The sequence below is a fragment of the Alligator mississippiensis genome, chromosome 5, assembly GCF_030867095.1.
Source record: "Alligator mississippiensis isolate rAllMis1 chromosome 5, rAllMis1, whole genome shotgun sequence".
NCBI classification, from domain to species: Eukaryota; Metazoa; Chordata; order Crocodylia; family Alligatoridae; genus Alligator; species Alligator mississippiensis.
In genome coordinates this window covers 134,904,975-134,924,879 of record NC_081828.1, presented here as the reverse complement: position 1 = coordinate 134,924,879, position 19,905 = coordinate 134,904,975, and the positions used below count along the sequence as shown (strand labels likewise).

The window sequence follows — 19,905 nt, the reverse complement described above, 5'->3', positions numbered from 1 at the left end:
AGCTAACTTAGAAAATAGATGGTGTAATTTAGAAGAGAGATTAAAAAAACTTCTTAAAATACCTGCCAAGAATAGGAATGAAGTTAGCCCACATGTTTCTCTTCTATCGTGAAGCTTCAGCAAGTTCTGCTATCAATTCCTCTGAGACCATGACTATGAATAGTATTTGGTTTTCTTGACTACTTTATTGCAGACAAAAAGATATACAATAGCCATGGATGACTAACTCTAGATCTTGGGGGGAGGAGGGGTCCCTAGCCAGCAACACTTTTGGTTCACTTCCAAAGGTTCTTTCCTTTCCTTACGAGCCTGTCTTACTGAGAAGCATTTTCAAAAAGTGAAATATTTGCATGATTTCTAACATCCTTGTAAAAATGGTAAAACCATGACAACTAATAAGCATATATTTGTTAGGGTTAACATAAACGAGGGAAAACTTAACCATTCATTGTTAGCTTTGCAGGTCTGTACATTCATCCACAGATGAAAAGTATTTCCAGAAAACACAGACATAAAATCTCTCCAGCTTAACAGGAAAGGACTAATTAGGCATGTTTACATGAGATGTTTACTGTGGAGCTGACTAATTAGCTCTGTAGTAACCATTGTGTATCTACACGTGTACTCCTACTAGGCTGGAGTAAACAAATTTACTCTACAGCAGTGCACTTGTAGATGCTGCCCTGGCTGGCTGGGGCACGAGGGTTCTTCAGTGAATGGGCTACCTGCCAGCTAGCCCCACACCAAAGCACCCTTGTGCCCCAGCCAGCCCCTCCACAATATATTCAGCTAGGTCAGAGGAGCCCTGGGCTGGCAGGCTGATCCCCCAGGCTCCCTGCTCCCTCAATGCGCTGTGCTCCTGGGTGCCCAGGAGCAATAAACTCCACAGCAATAAGCCCTGAAGTTTATTCATACGCAGTAATAAGCATGTGTAGATATAAACCATTTTGAAGTTCACAGAAATGTAACTTTTTGTAATGTAACTATCTCTAACCAAAGCACAAAGCTCTTTGCTTACACATTTTCTACTTCTTCACTACGTTACATAAAAGCTTCTAAAACAACTTCAGCCCCTTCTCAATAGGCCCATAAGGTAACTGCAGAACACACCATTCTTGACAAATGAACGATCTGGGTGGACAGTATACTGCTAATGATGAACTTTCACACATTAAGCAGGAAGGAACTATATTTGTGTTCGCAGAAGCAGAAGTCTCTGGTAGGAGGCATATTTTGCATCGTTTGAGTGGCATAAAAAGCCCATTGCTACCTGTCTATTGCCATAATGTATCATAGCTTAAGTTATACCCACACATGAACACCTTGGACATTAGTCAACCACATGCCTACTTCACAATGAAAGGAACTCGCAGTGCTCAAAACAAAAGCCTCTCTTATTCAAGACATAGAAGATTCCTCACTGCTTGCTAGCAGAACTAATTTTTATCTTGGTATGTACAGATTGTCCACCTCATGCACTTGAAAGAATTGGATTATGTTGAAACAGAGGTCAGTATATACACGCTTTTATCCATCCCAAGGTAAATCAACATCATCCAAAAATAAAGTCTGAGTAAAAATCTAATACACTTCACTTTGCCAGATGCGCAAAAAGGATCTAGTCAAAGTCAATTAGAGATTTCAGAGGTGACACGTTTGCTAGGTCCAGCTGGGGGAAGAGAGCCCTATATTCAGGTGCATAATAACATCATATAAAGGGAAGCTCAGACGAGAAAGACAAAAAAACTGGTGGTAAATACAGTCAACCATTACTGAAATCAAGAATCTCATGGCGGGGGCTGGATTTTGGAACATTTCACACACACACTGGGTGCATCTACATGTGCAAAAGCTCTGGAAACAGTTTACTCCTGAGTAAACTGCTCGGGAGTAAATGCTTCTGGGCATGTGTCTACATGTGCAAGTACACAGGAACAGATTCGCTGCTCCTAGCAGCAGACAGATCCTGCTCCCTACGGCCCTGTAACCAGCCCCTCCAGCAGCCAGGGGGAGCTCTAGGCCAGGAAACAGCGGTCTCCTAGCAGGGGCTTGGACATTGCTCCTTGGCCCTAGGAGCTGCCTGCTGCCGGGGTGGGTTCTGCCATCAAAGCCCAGGCAGAAACAGTGTCCCCCTGCCCCAGGAGTGGGGAACGCTCAGTCCCCATTCGGCGACTGCAGGGCTGGGGCTAGGAATTCGTTATTTCTCAGCTCAAGCACCACAGTTGTGGGACCCAGACTGGGAGATCCTCCCAGGGTTGGTGCTAGGAGATAAGGATCTCCTAGCCTGGGGTCTGGCAGTTGTGGAGCTTGGGCTGAGAGATAAGGATCTCCCAGCCCCAGCTCAGCAATCGCGGAGTGGGGGCTGGGAGCTTCCTGCTGTGAGGCCAGGGGGACATTGTCTTCACTCAAACTCCAGTGGCGGAGCCTGCCCCAGGAGTAGGCAGCTCCTGGGGGCAGGGAGCAATCTCCCTCCCTGCCCCCTGCTGACCAGCTGACTGGGAGCACATTTGCTCCCGGTCAGATGTCTACATGTATGGTACTGCGCAGTTACTAACCACAAGTAGATTCGCTACTTGCATTTGCAGGGGGCAAATTTACTCGTGATTAGAGCCAATTACTGTGCAGTAAGGATCTGCACGTGTAGACATGGATGCTTACAGCTCAGTAATTACCTCTACTGTGCAGTAAAGTGGTTAATGTAGACATGCCCACAGCAGATCAAATGCATTGTTAGGAAGGACACTGCCTTTCAGAATCTCTAAGATTTTTACACCTACGGATTCTTCTTGTCAGAGTGAAAGGAGAATGAATAGATAGGAAAACAGGTTTGGGAAAACATTAAAAGGGCACAAAATATCCAGCCAGAGAGGCAACAGGAAAATCTATGGAATCATCTAAGCATTACCGGTAGGCATGTATAAATTCTTCATTTTCCCCCATGAACATGATTCTACTCCAGATCTGGCCCCACTAAAATAAAGAAACCTCTCAACAGCAAGGATTCCAATTCCTAAGATATCTCTAGGCCACTGTAGTGACAGCTTACCTTCTTCAGCTCATCCTGTATGCTTTTGCTGTTTTCTTCCGATGACACACTCTCCTTCTGGTTCTCATATTCTGTTGGAGGCTCTGATTTCTGTTCTTCACCGGAAGATGTTTCCTTGTCATTCATCTTAGCAGCTAGGTCAAATAACCTGGATTTAAGCTCTTCCTCCATAAGGTCTGCTTTAATTTTATTGTGTTGATCCTCACTGCTTATATCACTTTCTGATAAATCTTCAAAATCCTATGATGGAATCAAAATAGTAGAACAATAGAAATAAAACTCAGAGTGAACAAATAAAAAAAAATCAAACTGATTTTTACCTAAGCTATGTTGAAGTTTGTAATTCATACAAATACATTTATTTTTCAAAAAATCTGGAAAGATACCATGGTATAAATCTCTAGACAGTTAGATTTTCAATTTGGTATAGATGTGCAGCATGTCTACCTTTCAGCACATGGACTTGATTATTTTTGCTCTCTCCTATTTTACATGGGAAAACACAATAAGTGCATAAAAATTAACTAGACAGACAAGATTCCTTGGGTGAATTTGATTAACTATTTTTTTAACAGAATAATCTCCTCAGGCTTGGGATGTAGATGGCTGCCACAACAGATAGGAACTTGAAAATGTACATTAAAATATGAGCATTTCCAAAACAGAAGTTTCTGCAGAGTGAAAATTGATTTTTACCACATGGACTTCCAAATCATAGCTCTGAGCAAATGGAGTTTGTAGATGAAGAACAGATTCTCAAATGTTTTTACTCTGCTCAGTGCTACAGTGGATTTTTAATGCATTTAAAATGCTGGTCTCCTTAGAACCTTTTCATCCATTTTTTAATCCCTCTTCTTGTTCAATCTACCTTGGGCCAAAGCCTCTTTCACCTTTACGTGCCTACAGGGCACATGTATAGCTGTGCAAGCGCAATTTTTCACACTGAAGTGGGTTTAAGATTCTCTGTCCATTTGTGGCAAAATAGGGCTGTTCAAGTATGCACAACTCTCTCCTTTCTTTCAGCCCCAAGCACCTGCCTAGGGAGGGAGAAACCCAGGTACTGGGCTCCCCTCACACTGCGGGGATCTCCCACTTCCCAACAAAATGTTCTAAAACCACAGGGCCAGGGACTGGGCATTGCCCGGAAAACTCTCCAGGTTTTCTCTGGAAGCTGGCCAACTGGGCAAAGCAGGTAAGGAAGATACGCAGGGCTAGGAAGAAGCAAGCAAGAGGGAGGATGGCTCAGTGAGATGGATGCAGTCTTGGATAGAAGGAAGGGGCCCTGGGTTCTGGTTCTTTCTTCTGGCTCCCACTAGCTCTTCCGCATCTTGCATTTAATATTCATTGGACAAAATAAATAAACAGAAGTAGGATAGTCTGTCTATTCTATTTTATGGCCAGGGATAAAAGGCAGGTTGACCCTCTCTTCCCATTGCTTTTGTTGTTTTTTGCACCTAAAGTTTTGGGACATACATACAGTTATGAGTCTACTTGGGCAGTCCTATTCCACTCCTGGGCCTAGGCAGCCTTTCAAGAGGAGACTAGACAGTCACCTTGCTCGGGTCACCTGACTCCCAGTTACGTTTCCTGCTTGGTGCAGGGGGCTGGACCCAATGATCTTCTGAGGTCCTTTCTGGACTTACAATCTATGAATCTATAAATGCTCAGCAAGATAGCACAGGGCAAACTTACCTGCACAAATGCAAAAAGAATTCAAATTGTGTATAAGTGCCCCAAACAATTCTTATACTGCTGTAAGATGTATAAAGGTGAAATAGGAGGTAGCCCCTACTTAGCATTTTCCCAAAGGGTGCTTATGTGGTCAAATTCTAATAGAAACAGTAAGGGATACAGAACCCGTTCAGAAAGATTTTGCTTTTTGATTGATAGTTCTCTCATGGATGGCACTGACATATTGTATCAATTGAATTTGTTGATCAGAACATCAGTTGACATTTACAATTGATGTGGGGGTGAAATAGAGTAGCTAATTGTTGCATGCCATTTTAGAAACACAAATCTGGATTCAAATCCTGGTTAGGAGCCCCAGTGGAAATGAGAGAATAGTACTCTCCATGCACAGTAATACTTCTTGAACACGTTTACACTACAAAGCCATCACATCATGTTCTACAGCTGATTGACTCTAATGAAAAAAAAAAAAGGTATGGCCTATTAGGACCGAGCAGACCCAGTGTCAGGGCCTTCAAGAGAACCTGATTAAACTATAACAATCTGGTAGAATTACACCCTTGTATTCAGGGCCAACAGAATCACCCTTCCAAATCAAGAACTTGAATGGGGTAAGATTGTACTTAAAGGTTAGTTCCTGGTTGTCCACATCCAAAGTCCAATTAAATCTGTGGATGTTTTTCAGTTTTATGGGCTTTGGATGATGACCTAATTGAAAAAAAGGGAGGTAGTTAGCTGTGTTAGTCTGAAGAAGTCAACCAGGGGCTTTTACTTGGTGAAAACCAGGTGTTCATAATGCTCAACAAAGACAAAGCAGTTTGTAGCTTACTTGAGTGGGCATGAAGAATTAAAGACTGTAGTGAGCATAGGCTTTAATTAAACACATTAGCATATGTTGAAAGCTGCCTTGCCATCACTTTGGCCTTGTCCTAGTTCATTTGCATTAAGAAACTCCTTCCTTTTCCTAGTGAAGACACAGCAGCATCATACTGAGTTTGTTGAGACCATGGATGCAGCTGTAGCTGCTGGTCATCTTTCTATCTGTGCTCCACAACTACTGCTTCGTTATGAGCAAGCTAGGTATTCTGTAGTTCCTGTTTGCACACAGAGAGAATGATTACCCAATGCTATAAACTTAAATCACCAGGATTTTGCTACTGGTAAGTTCCTGAGCTTTCAAACCCAGTTAACTGTTTGTAAATGACATGGTATATTTTTCTGGATTATGGATTGTTTTAATCAATTAAGTTTAGGTTAGGTTAATTTGGGGTCCTTGTCAATTTTTAAAATTAGAAATATGATTTCTAATTTTACTGCACATAAGCACTTGAACAAGCCCGAAAACTAGTTGGGGTGGTTCAGTAACAAACCCACATTACACTGTGACCTATTAAGAAAAGAAACATAAAAATGACTGTTACTTCATTGTAGGACACATAGAAAAGAAGCAGCTGTTCTTCTTGTAAATAGCTAAGGTCAAATAATACACTCTACAGGTAGGAAACTCTGGGGTTAAAAGGCTCATAGTTTCTGTAACTAAAGCACAAGCGCCATCTAGTGGAATGATTAAAGAGTAAACCCTGTATTTCGACATCCAGTTATAGCAACTAGTCAGAGGTACAGGCAGTATGTGGAGCTAAATGGCTGGAAGACTGTAATTAGCAGGTGATGCCATTTTATAAAAGCAGTAGCTGTCTTCAAAATGGAAGCAAGTGTCATTCATATAAAGCAATTAAGGTATTGTACTTTCCATCGTGTGTGTGTGTGTGTGTGTGTGTTATGGAAAGTACAGTTCCTTAATATACTTCACTACGGATTCCAAGTGCACTGACCTATGGAGACCTGAGGAGGGGCACTTTATGCCCAAACAGTGCTATCAACAATACAGTTGGCTCAGAAAAGATATCTCGAAAAATCCTTGCCCCTTAGACATTTCTCAGACTCCCCCGGGAGTCTCTGCAGTGACGGGGGAACCTTGAGGTGGCTCTGCCCAGCCACAGGAGCTGTGCAGTGCAGCGATGCACCGATCTGTGCATCTGTGGGAGAGGGAGGCAAGTGTGATGAGCAGAATAGTGCTCTCCCCCTACTCTGGGCACTCAAAGAGCATCACCCTGTATATAAGACATTTCATCTGAATTGCTCAGTCTCAATGGTTTAGTTTGAATCAGGGAATTACTTTTGCAATTGCATAGAGTTCTGCCATTCCTCTACTCTCATTTTTCTCAGGAATATAGGCTAAGTCTGGATGATTTGTCTTCTTACTCCAACTCATACTGCCAATCCCCTGGATCATTTTCACTGCCTTTCACTAGAATTTTCAATCCTAGCTACATCCTCTTTATAAATGTTTTATTAGAATGGCAATGGCCAGTCTCCTTCGAATTTCTCACCTGTGTTTTATCTACAATGGTTTTGTGTTACTGTTTGCTGAAGGAATGAGCAGCTATCAGGAGTAAGTTTAAACTATACAATTTGTTTTGCATTTTTTGCTCCTTCCCCCTGTGTCTTGCTTCCCTCTTTTCTGCAGTTGGACAATCTTGCTACTTTAAAAACATTGCCTTTGTGAAAGTGATTCAGGGCCAAATTTTGCCTTTGCCTCGGTTCTCTGACAGGGGCAAAGAAAAAACAAACAAATGATTTTTGCCTTTTGCTTTATATCTTGTGGGCTCCTTGAACACACTGGAGGGGAATTAAAACTGTTGGTGAAAGACACCTGAAAGAAGCCTGAAAGGGATAACCATTTTCTGCACTGGCTGGGACACTGAAGGAGAGACTAAAAAGGACTAAAAAGGCCAGGGTCTTTGGTTTGGAAAGGAGAAGCCTGAGTGGGGAAATGATAGAAGTCTATAAAATCTTGAAAGGAGCAGATTAAGTAAACAGGGAATGGTTAATTGTCAAGTCCCAAAACACTAGAACTAGGGGGCCCCTGCTGAAATTAGCAGGTGACAGGTTTAAAAATAAGAAGAAAGAGTACTTTTCTAAGCAACACACAGAATCAATACTAGTCGAATTCATTACCACAGAAGGAGGTGGAGGCAAATAGCATAGCCATGTTCAAAAAGGGGCTGGATAAATTCATGGACAATAAATCTATTAATGACTACTTAATCGAATGGTTGGAGATGTTTCGTCTCGCATCTGTAAACTCATAATGGTGGATACCAGGGAAGGTACTGAATAGGGGATATCTAGAGCTATCCAGCTCAAAGCTCTGTCTCTATCACATCCACTTCAGCCACTGTTTTACAGGCTACTGGGACAGATGGACCATTGGTCTGACCCAGTATGGCTCTTATGTTATTAACTTCCTCGTTATAAAAACTATATTTTGTGGGGAGAAAAAAAAAACTTTGCCTGCTTCTGTTTTTTTTATATTCATACTTTAGATGTTATATTTTGCCAATTACCTCCTTTTCTTCCTGAGCAATTTCTTTAAACAAAAGCAGTGTGTAAACGCACATCCAATACAAGGATAAGCGTACATTGGGAAATTAAAACCAGACATTACCTGGGCTATATTTCAATAACTGCTCATTTTCTTTTACATACTTGTCCATAGCAATCACCATCAGTTACCTCCACTAAAAGGTCATTCACCAATCGTTACTACACAGAAGTATGTGAAATATCTCAGTTGTTTTCTATTCTAAGAACAGAGAAAAAATGCAGCTTCATCACATGTCACTGCTTGTTAACTTTTGGCAAATTCTTGGTTGCATTGGTGACTTGTGTGTTGAACTTATGGGTAATGTCATTATCCAGTGGGTGACTGGAAAGAGGAGGAAGCAATGGCTGTACAGCGCAGACCAATCATAGTTTAAGCAACACACCTTCTTTGTACTTCATTTAATTCTAATAAGCCAGAAAAATAAAGATATCAGGAGAGTTCTCCATTCTTTCTATGCTTAGCGTAGTTGTAAGCATGTCTGAGCTGCTGTTGCATACTTCCTCCTCCTGTAGCACCAATGTAGTTACCTGATTTGAGCTCTCATTCTTGTGAGTTTTTCCATGATGTTTTCCTTCCCACAGTTCTTCTGAGACAACTTTGCTCTTTCTCCACCTTCTAGACCTCTTTTCTAAGTCATAATTGACTTCCTCAGCCTCCTCACTGCTGTCTGAATACTCTATACTGGATGTTCGTGGATTGAAATTTACATCCAGTTCTCCATGCAAATAGGTTCTTTCTGCTTGGGACTTCTCACTTTGAGTTCTCCTTTGCAGCCAAGGAAGCTGGCTAGATCCTCCAGCCTCTCTGGAAGAATTTACTGAAGATGTTTCCGAGTCCGAGTATACTGTCTCTGTGTTGGTACACAGTCCCGAGGAAGGGGAGGTGATTGGTTGGTACTGATCATTGCCATAAGCCCATTCTGTGTTGTACTGGGAATCAGTATAATAGGAGTCCTCCGACAACTGCCTTGGCCTCTGGTGCAGCTTGTTCAAGGCCACATTCCAGTCATAGTCATCCTCACTGTCAGAGCCCATCTCATCATAAGCAGACACAACGCTAGACTCATTCTCCAAGGCTTTGAACACTTGGCTCTTTGGTTTGGCAAGCATTCGAGGGAGCGGCAAGGCGACATTTTGCAAAGCCACCCAGTTTCCATCGGTGCTGTGTAAAACAGGAGGCGGGCCTGTGAAATTAAAACAAGAACCCCCCACCCCCAAGAATTATTTTAATACTTCAGTGGGAAAGGCTGATTTGCTTGCTTCAGATTCAAATACAGACTTTAGCAGAAGCTGCCCACTTAATTATGGGACCAGCACAGAAAGATGGACAGAAACTTGGGCTATGGTGGATATCAGGGAAGGTAATGAACTGGGGATAGATCACTCTAGATATAGCCAGCTCAGTGCTCTTCCTCTAAAGCACCCACCCCTGCCACTGCTGGAGACAGGGTACTCGGCTAGATGGACCACTGGTCTGACCCAGTGTGGCACTTCTTATAGTCTTAAAGAAATGAATACGTGATTTGCTACACGGATTCCATTATGCCTTGAGTCAAGGGCCTAAAACAACCCAATGTTTGGTGAACATTACCTGCACCACTTCTAGTTGCAGTTCGAGTAGCTGCCTTAATGTGGCACTGCCTCTGGGCTAATTTGCTCTGCTTTCAGGAGAATTTACTAGTCTTTGTGGAACACTGCATGAACATGGTTATGCTGCTGCTGGCTCTGAAGGTAACCTATCACTACCACCTGAAGCAGAAGTATTGTAGCTACATTCATATAGCACCAGATAGTGTTATGTTATGTCCTCTCAGGAAACAAAGCAGGACACAGACTCATCATAAGCAGGACACAGACTCATCCATTCCTGGAGTGGCCCTGACTCAGCTGACTGCAGAATGCATTCAATTTTGGGATAAAAATCCAATTTCAGGGATATCAGGACATAACCTTGACATTTGAAATGGTCTGAAAAATTTGGGAGAGTTAGTCACTTTCACGAGGGATCATATGAAAATATTTTGTTTAATCAGAAATCATCATAGAATTATAAAATATATAAGATTTAGGATCCAAGGTGATGCTACAGGTTCTTCATTTGAGGCTAAAGTTTTAAATTTCAGAAAAGAAAAATATGCAAGAAAAGGGATCTATTTATCAAAATGTTAAGGCTTAAACAGATTCAAAATTCATATTCCACTTTCTACTGGATGTGAGAGAGTTTTTTAATGTTGGTTTGAACATCTGATGGGTTTATTATTCATATTTCCTATAATAGCTGTAAACTAAACAGTGTGGTGAGTTTACATACTCATCTTAACACATTGAATCAAATTATGCATCTTATGCAGATTCCTCTGACAGGCACAAATGTTTAGATAAATGGTTAGAAGGACACAAAATACAAAGTACAGGTAGAGGATTACTGTTCCAAATGTTTAAGTTTTTCTCCCAAATGATAAAACAGCTTCTGAAACATTGATATTGTTATATGGGAATAACAGGTGCCCCCAGTTTTATGGTTGTAAATATTTGGAAGTCAAGGTAATGATTTTTTTAATTTGATACTGCTGTTGGCCCATTAGAGGATACAATTATGAAATAAATATGCAGTATAGTAAATATGCTTTGAGGTTTGGAACAGTTTTTCCCTGGAGCATAAACAAACCTAAAAAGAAGAAAACAACCAAAACACCAACAAAATGATAATTAAGCTTCTGAATTCTGTTAAGGATTTTTTTTTTTGGCTTATTATTTATTTAAATCTCCTTGGCCCATTTTCATCCCAAAATTTCATATCAATTCAAAGAACTGGATTAATTATCCCAATGAAGTCAGTCACACTCTGACAACCCCCCCCCCCCCCAAAACCCACCAAAACCCAAAAAACCCCCCAACAAACAAACCATTTTTTCACCCTCATACCCATCAAGTGATTTTTGCAGCTCTATCCCTCCTGATGGGTTTGGCTATTCCATGATTAACTGGCTAAGATCTGTATAAGCACTGCCTAATATTACTTCTTCACTCTCTCTCAAAACATGTGGAAAATCATGTCAATTCACAGGCTGTACCTGGCCACCAGAGCTGTGTCATCCAGCCCATGGGGCTCTCTCCATGGCCATGTGTGCATGGCACTTTAAAGTGGGCTAAATGCTTTTACACTGCTTTAATGGTGTCGGTGTTTGCAAGCCTTGGTGGCATATCGTGCATGAATTCCAGCCACTGTAGGAAATTCAGCAGCGTAATGTGCCTTAAAAGGCTTGGGGTGCAGCTAAACAAATTTCCTTCAAGGAGTTTTAGTTTGCTACCCTACAGCCGCGGAGTGAAGCACTAGGCTCTGCGCAGCCCCACAGCTCTACAGGAAGCCCTGCAGGCAGCCTGGCAGCAGCCCGGGAAAGCAGGCCCCACCCAAGAAAAGTGGCAAGCCTGATTTCCCCAGCCCCTGCTCCCCACCAGAGCCTGCCTGAGCTGCACGGGGACCCGGTGCTTCCCTTCGTGGCTGCACTGCTCACCGGGACTGCCTGAGCCTGGTGCCTGTGGGCAGGTGCCGCCTGGGGGGTGCCGTTGCTGGCGTGGAGGGAGCATCAGTCCCCGCCACAGCCCAGGGATGGCTCCACCTGCCGGCAGCTCACCCTCCTCACCCCGCTACCGGAGAGGCAGGTAAGTGCGGGGTGTGTGCACAACACAGGGGTTACTTTGCCCTAAACTGAAGCGGTGGGTTTTAGGGCCCCCGTTTCATCTTCACACCCCCAAAAAGAGTCCAGAAATTTAGTGGCAGAGGAGTAGTCATTGTTCCCAGAGCCACTGCATTCCCTGCTGCCAAATTTCTGGGCCCGTGGGGAACTCCCCAGGCTGGATGACAGGGCCCCATGCACTGGACCTCTCCAGTGTGCAGTCATGCTAAGGCCTGATCAAGTGTGCAGGGTTGTACCAGTGCACCAGATGACATCTGTGCAGTCACTGTCCTGGATTAGAAATGACCTCAGATGGGATCCAGCCTGTGGACCTGCCCCATGCCACTCATTCATCCCTCAGGGCCACAGAGGGCGAGCACTACAAGTAACTATTACCTGCAAATATGAATAACTGAAATAGATAAAAGCCTTTAAAATTGATTACACAGGTAAAGGACATGAGCTGATTGCATATTAGCAGAGATGCCATGTGAAATGAACCACTACAGAGATCTTGCATATAAAGAGGGTTCAAAATAAAGATAAATGCTACTTAATCAGAGTCGTGGAGTTTCAATTCACTTTTTGAAGGCATAAATATCTAATAAGGTGCAAGTAAATGAATGATTGGACTGTTGGTATTTGCTGCTATCACTTGGAACTGCTGGTTGAGATCCTTTCAGCTTGAGCAGGTTTTAAAACAGCGTGGCCAACCTGTGACATGTATGCTACAGGTGGCATGGGCAGCCTTTGTGGGTGGCATGTAGCAGATCAGGGAGGAGACAGGCAGCACAGCAAGAGATAGGGCAGGGAGCAAAAACCAGAGCAGCAGATCAGGCAGGAAGCACAGGGCAGGGAGCAGAGCAGTGGATTAGGCAGGGGAAGGGGATCAGAGCAGCCGTCGGGGAGGATGCAGGGCCAATTTGTGGCACTTCTGAAAAAAAGGCTGGCCCCACTGTTTTAACATACAGTTGCTAACTAGAGAACAAAGATGCAGTAAATAATATCCCATGAGTCAATACAATAAACCATTATACATAAAGCAGTCTCTGTAGTGCACCTTTGTTTTATCCCAGCTGTGACCTCCATGTCAGAAGGCATGAGGAAATAGTATCAGCAGGGAACCTAAAAGTGCACCTTTATCAATTTGTCATTCAGCTGTGGTTAAGTAATTGTTAAGTGCTAAATTACTGTGTGGTTTACTTCAATGGAATTTAAGTGGGTGCTTAAATTTAAGTATCTACTTAATTGCCTTGCTGAATATAGGCTTTTGGCTAGAATCCTACTCCTACTCATTTTTTTTTATAATGCATGGCAGAAGGTTACTCTGAGCAGAAATTTGCATAACAGTAAAATAAAAATTTGCATAGCACCTGCTCTAAGGAGAACACTTGTGATGCTCACCTGGCCAGCCTAATATCTGCCTTCATACAACAAGGATTTCTTAAGGTGATATCTTTTATTGGATCAAATGCATAGTTGGGACAGAGTTAGACAAGCTTTTCAATGCAAGACATTCTTCATCAGGTCTAAGCAGTAAATACCAGTACAGCATAGACCTGATGAAGAATGCCTTGCATTCAAAATCTGGTTTAACTCTATTCCAACTATGGATTTGAGCCAATACAAGATATCCCTATGAAGTCCTTGCCTCTCACATAATTCCCAGACCATCTTGGCTATAATATTACTCTAACACTACCTTCATACACAAAGGACACTTTAGTAGAGAAATATCTTTGAAAGAGCCACCCAAAAACCCCAAAATACCCTGCTATAATAAAAAAAACCCATTGTGACCGCAAACTTCACATTTGGAACTGATTAGAAGAACCACTGAACACTTTGAAGATCAGACATTGAGAGAAATACTCCCAGCCTCTCTGTTCCTGGCTGTCAAACAACCTCCTAACTTTGTCCAACTCATCATCAGAAGTAAACTCCACATTGGTCAACAGACATCAGTGGAACACAGCCTTACTTAACAACAAATGCTTAACCTGTCAACACATCTCCACTGCTGCTAAAATCAACATCCCCGCCACAATGAACCCATCAGAATCCATGAACCCTACTATACATGCCTTTTCCAAAATGTGATATAGCTGATCTAATGCCCCTGTGGTAATTACATGGATGAAACTAAACAGCACTATGGACAAGAATGAATTCTGACAGAAAAAAAACATATGAGACACACACATGTCAGTAGGAGGACATTTCTCATAGGACAACCATGTCTTTTTGACTTTACTACCTTCATACTCAAGGAAAATCCACCAAACACCTTTAAAAGGTGAACTTGGGAACAAAAACTCAAAAGATGGCTGGATACTAGGAAGACTCATAAGATGGCTGGATACAAGGACTGAACACCAATACTGATTTTCTTACACCCTATAATCTACCTGATTCCTGAAATTCTCCCTACACACTACAGGTGATAATGCCCCTCTGCCCATTTCTTATGCCTCGATCTCCCTTGATGTCAAGCTTGTTTTTTTCTGCTAATTGTTTGTCCACTACCTCTGGGAATTTCTCCCACCTCCACTTTCACAGCTCTACTCGCTGTTAACAGTCACTGTGCTTGCTTCCCTCCTCAGACAGGAAGAAGAATGTATTTTAATCAAAAGTTTGTCTAACTTTATCCCAATCAAGCAGCTGCTCCAATAAAGATATCCTCCTTCCCCCCAAATCCTTGCCTCATAGCAATAAATACATTGTTAGCTCACAGTGCATTTGCTCTTACTTGACTTGTAAAGATATTCATTTTTTATTCAGTAAAGGACAAATTCTGATGTCCTTATGCAGGGGAAACTAACAGCACAATAACAAGCACTATAGACTTCATGGGTGCTTACAGACAACCCACTCCGCCAAAAAAACCCAAACTCCACCACTTTAATTTTGGCACATCTCCATGATGAGCCTAGCACATGCCCAAAAGAGGCATCATGTCAGTTTGACCCAGCTCGCCCAACATCTGTATAGATCGGGTGCTTCAGCAGGGCTTTTTTTGGCACTTTTATCTAATAGCTGATTCATTCAGCTATTAGACAAAAGTGCCAAAAAAGCCCCACTGATTCAATCAGCTATTAGATAAAAAGTGTCAAACAAGCCCCGCTGAAGCACCTGATCTATACAGATGCCAAGCCAGGTTGAACTAATGCGTTGCTTCTTCTGGTAAAGTTAATTTTTTTTCCATATCCATCAGCAGCCATTATTATTGTTGTGATAAGTATTGCCAATTTAGTGCAGGCCTTTTTACATCTGTTGTTTGCACATCAATAGAAACAGGACATTTGTCAAAAGGAATAAACAAGGGGCTGTGTACTAGTACAAGAAATAATTACTTATTTCATTTAGCCTGTCCACACTTTTCCAGCTGGGCAATGCAGACATTTTATGTTCCTTCTTTCTCCTGGACTGGCCTTTCTGATGTCTCCAAAGAAGCTCAGACATAGAAGATGCGAGGTCCAGGCCCTTGCTTGGTGCATCGTCCATAGTTAATGAGAATGCTGACTGAGATCTCTGTTGAGATAAAATTCAAAGATTATTTACAAAGAGTAGTAGCCAATTATACTCCTGCTACAATTAATATTTTATATAACTCTATCACTAACTTAGACAGTGTGCTGCAATGAAGCATGGGACCATCAGTCCTGGGAAATGGAATTTCATTAGTTCTAAAGTACATTTTAGGGTTAGGCAAGATTGTTTACATGCATTTATAATGTTGTTGTTTCTACTGGGAGATGCAAGAAATTGTCTGGGCTACTAGGTACCAGATGGAAATTGAATACCACGGAACAGTGGTACAAATTTGCTTGTTGGCATTAGTCTATTTAAGGGCTAGCTAGGAAGGTCTACATCATCAAAGGACCATGCTAGGGAGTGCCACGGAGAAGCACTCCACACTGGTGCTGAATGTTTTCTAATCTACAATGGAGATAATGTAGTTGCTTTAGTGATGGCACCTGACAGCCTGAGCTTATTGAACTCACTTAGCACTACACTAAGGGTGTCTCTACACATGCTCTGTCTGTGGGAGAGGGGTGGTTTAATTAGAGTGATTTGGAGAGCTGTTCTAATTAAAGCGCCCACGGTGATTCTGGTATTCAGGATCCTGAGGTTCAAAATGGTGGCAGGAGCACTTTAATTAAATCTCATTAAATGAACTTTAGTTAAAGAGTCCCCATTGCCATTCTGAAGCACGGGGATGCTGAATACATGAGATGCTAATTAGCACACTCCAGCAGACTCGATTAATTATAATATGTTGGAACAGCATCCCTGCACATCTACAGGCACACTAAAGCATCAGGGTTTCATTGGTTCCAGGGCAAATCACATGTGGAGCAGGCATTGCATGCTTCATTGTGGAGCTACCTAGCGTCTTAGGATGCTGTAAAGATGCCTAAGGTGGCCCATGGCTCTTTTCTGTTTATCCATGTACTATTTACTACATACTGCTCCCCACTGGCTAACTGTGGATGCTACATTTAAAAGGTTAATAATAACGGTAATAATAATAAATTAAAAAACAAACCAAAACAAATCTGCAACTCAATCAACTTTAATGCTTCAATTTTCTTGCCTCCCAAAGTATACATAGAGGGTAGACTCTACTGTGCAGTTTATTGTCTTTGGTCAACAGATTTTAACGGATGCTATTTATTTCTAATACATGGTCTATTATACCATATTATTTATAATTCATAAAACCTAGTGATTCTATATCTTATGGGAAAATGTTTTCTTAAAGATCCATATAATCACAAACCATTTTAGTGTATTCTTAGCCACTAAATAAGCCACTAAACTGTCTGAGTTAGAGACAAAGGTGTAGCGTTTCATGAACCAAATAAAAATGAACTGATAAATAAACATACAGGTATATGCCCTCTTATTTTTTAAATTACCATTTCTTTTTGGAGTTAAAACTATACTGGCAAAATTTTGTGTGTGTTCGGCACACTTGCAAATGAGGCCAGATATACAGTATTTGAGCATAGAAATGTGGAGATCAAATTCAGGTTAGGTTTCTAACATTTTGCTCATTACCAACAGACAGCATTTAGTTGCATTGCTTTCTTTTTCTTATAACGGACAATTTTACTTTCAATTACAGCATGTACTTCAGTTGCCTGAATGGCAAAGATCTTGCATTTTCAAATAGCAGCCTACTTTTTTACCCAGTTTCTTACAGATGAAAATCTGTCTTTGACTGTTTGTTAGAGAGGCCAGAAATAAGAAAATGCAAGTAAAAGACTGTCTTTGCAGACCACAGTTAAACGAAATGGTATGCTTTGAGACTGTCCAGTTTCTTTATACAGGGAGTGTTGGCAGTTTAGAGCTCTGTATTCTTAAACTGATGCTGAAAGTACAAATAATTGACCAAAGTAATTAACCCCTAAGACAGACCCCCAGCTGCATCAGAGCCCTGCTTTGCATAGCTAAGACCCATAGATAGGTCAGTGTTGACTTTAAGCTATTTTCATGCCCTGAGTTCCTTGGGTAGCATCAGTGTTAAACCCCATAGGGGCCATTAGTTGGCATGGACTGGGATTCCTGCATACCACTTCTCTGGCTATGCTGTCTGAAACAGCAGGCAGGGATTCCCCCTATGCCAGGGGAATTAATTAATTGTGAAGCACTCTGTGTTCTTGGCCCAGCTCTAGGATTTCATAAGGGAATTAGTAAAAAGACAATGCATTAAGCAATAGGGATTAGCTGGGCTTCAGGACTGAGTAAAAGCCAGAATTATTGGCCTTCACTTGAATCTTCCATATATATATATATATATTTATAAATGTAATGACCTTGCAGTAAAGTTAATCCTGAGAATGATTAATCCTGAGGGGTTCTACTGCAAAACTCTACAATGCTCAGTTTCAAATTCCAGGACATGAGTTAATAGAAACCTACTGACAGCACTGTGGGCATGTCTACAGGTGCACTTTAATGCACAGAAGACTATTTTATTGCGCATTAAAGCATCACATATAAAAAGTGACTGTGGCGGAGCACAGGGTGCTCCTGCCACTTGCAACCAGTGGGTTGCGTAGCCCCGGTGCGAGGGGGCGGTAGTGAGAGGCCCTGGTGGGAAGGGGGCCACCGATGAGGAGCCCGAGAGGGGCGGTACATTGAGCCCGGTAAGGCCAGCACAATGATAGGCCTCAAGGGGGCAGGGTCCTGCGGTAGCAGCCTGAAGGGGAGAGTCCCCTCGACTGGCCCATGCTGGGGCCAGGACCAGGATGGTCAAAAGGGCCAGGGGCCCACCGCGAGGGACGCCCAAGAGCCAGGGGCCTGGGGTCCCGACTGGCCTTGAGGTGGGCCAGGGCAAGAGGCCAAAGGTTCCAGGGGAACCACACCCGAGAGGGGAACAAGGCTTCGGGTAGGTGAGGTAGCCCAGATGACGGCGGAGTGGCCGCCTGAGTAGGGAAGACCATAGTGGAGTCGCGTAGAAGATTCTGGGGCCCAGTGTGGGGCCGGTGAGATGTTGAACACCATGATGCCATCTGCGAGGCTTGGGCTGCGGTATTAGGGGAGGTCGGAGCCGCAGAGCGCCCCTGGGCATCGAGGCAGTCGAAGGGCAGCCTCCCACTTAATTAACATCATAATTGAACTCATTATCATCAAAGACGTGGCGGGCGAGATGAGCGGGCGGTTGCCCAGAGACAGGTGGGCGGGCCATGAAGAGCTCGGCCCTGAGTAGGCCTGCTGTCACGGTGACAGGCGGGCGGGCCACAGAGTTCGGCCCCGGGAGGCCCCCTGCCACAGTGGTGCATTGGCCGGGAAACATCGACCCGATGGCCATGCACGGGAGCAACCAGTGGGTTGCGTGTGGGGTATGTAGACCCCGAGCCCCTTTTTAAGGGGGGAGGTGTGCAACCGGTGGGTTGCGTGCGGGGTACGGTGACCCCGGCCCCAGTGAGCGGGCAGCCCCAGTGAGAGGGGGCGGTGGTGAGAGCAACCAGTGGGTTGCGTAGCCCCGGTGTAAGGGGGCGTTAGTGAGATCAGCCCCAAGAGAGGGGGCAGTGATGAGAGCCCCATTTAAGGGGGGAGGAGTGTGGCGGAGCACAGGGTGCTCCTGCCACTTGCAACCAGTGGGTTGCGTAGCCCCGGTGCGAGGGGGCGGTAGTGAGAGGCCCCGGTGGGAAGGGGGCCACCGATGAGGAGCCCGAGAGGGGCGGTACATCGAGCCTGGTAAGGCCAGCACAATGATAGGCCTCAAGGGGGCAGGGTCCTGCGGTAGCAGCCCGAAGGGGAGAGTCCCCTCGACTGGCCCATGCTGGGGCCAGGACCAGGATGGTCAAAAGGGCCGGGGGCCCACAGCGAGGGACGCCCAAGAGCCGGGGGCCTGGGGTCCCGACTGGCCTTGAGGTGGGCCAGGGCAAGAGGCCGAAGGTTCCAGGGGAACCACACCTGAGAGGGGAAGATAGCTTCGGGAAGGGAGAGAGCAGGATGGTGAGCCCAGTTGGGAGGTCGGTAGTGCGTGGGGCCTGTAAGACCGGAGGCTCGAATATGGGGAGCCCCAGTGTGAGGGGGCGGTGATGAGAGGCCCCGGAGAGGGGGCGGTGATTTAAGGAGGGGAGGAGTGTGGCGGAGCACAGGGTGCTCCTGCCACTTTAAGGGCCTGGAGCCGGCAGCCTCCAGGTGCCTGATTGCGGCAGCCATTTTGAGGCCTATATAAACCAGGCAGTTTGGCTGCAGGAGGTCAGGCAGCAACATTGCCTGGCCTTAGGGCTGCTGTGTATGACCTGGAGGTAAGGGGGAGCTGCAAGGGGTTGGCAGGAGGCTCCTGGTCCTGGTCCTGGGTATGACCTGAAACTGCACCCTGCCGGGAGTGGGTGGCCTGGTGGAGCTCTCAGTGGCGCGGGAGCCCCCAGGAAATGCTAGGCCAGTTATCAACCCGGTGAAAGTCGAGTCGGGGCGCCTTAACCCCTAGCTCCCACCACCACCAGGTGGGTTACCCTAGTGTTTACTGGAGGGCTGAGAGGGCCCATGTGAGGAGGGCCGAGAGGGCCCGTGTGTGTGAGG

General features: G+C 44.1%; 1 protein-coding gene across 2 annotated transcripts in view; it reads right to left on the bottom strand.

Moving 5' to 3' along the window:
- MYRIP (myosin VIIA and Rab interacting protein) overlaps positions 1-19,905 on the bottom strand; it is a 419,729-nt gene that overhangs the window by 48,961 nt on the left and 350,863 nt on the right. For both annotated transcript variants that reach the window (XM_019483500.2, XM_014602610.3), the window contains exons 9-11: positions 15,216-15,393; positions 8,714-9,369; positions 3,047-3,286 (exon numbers count right to left, since the gene is read on the bottom strand). In XM_019483500.2, coding sequence (XP_019339045.1) covers positions 3,047-3,286; positions 8,714-9,369; positions 15,216-15,393 — 1,074 coding nt within the window. The remainder of the gene's footprint in view (positions 1-3,046; positions 3,287-8,713; positions 9,370-15,215; positions 15,394-19,905) is intronic.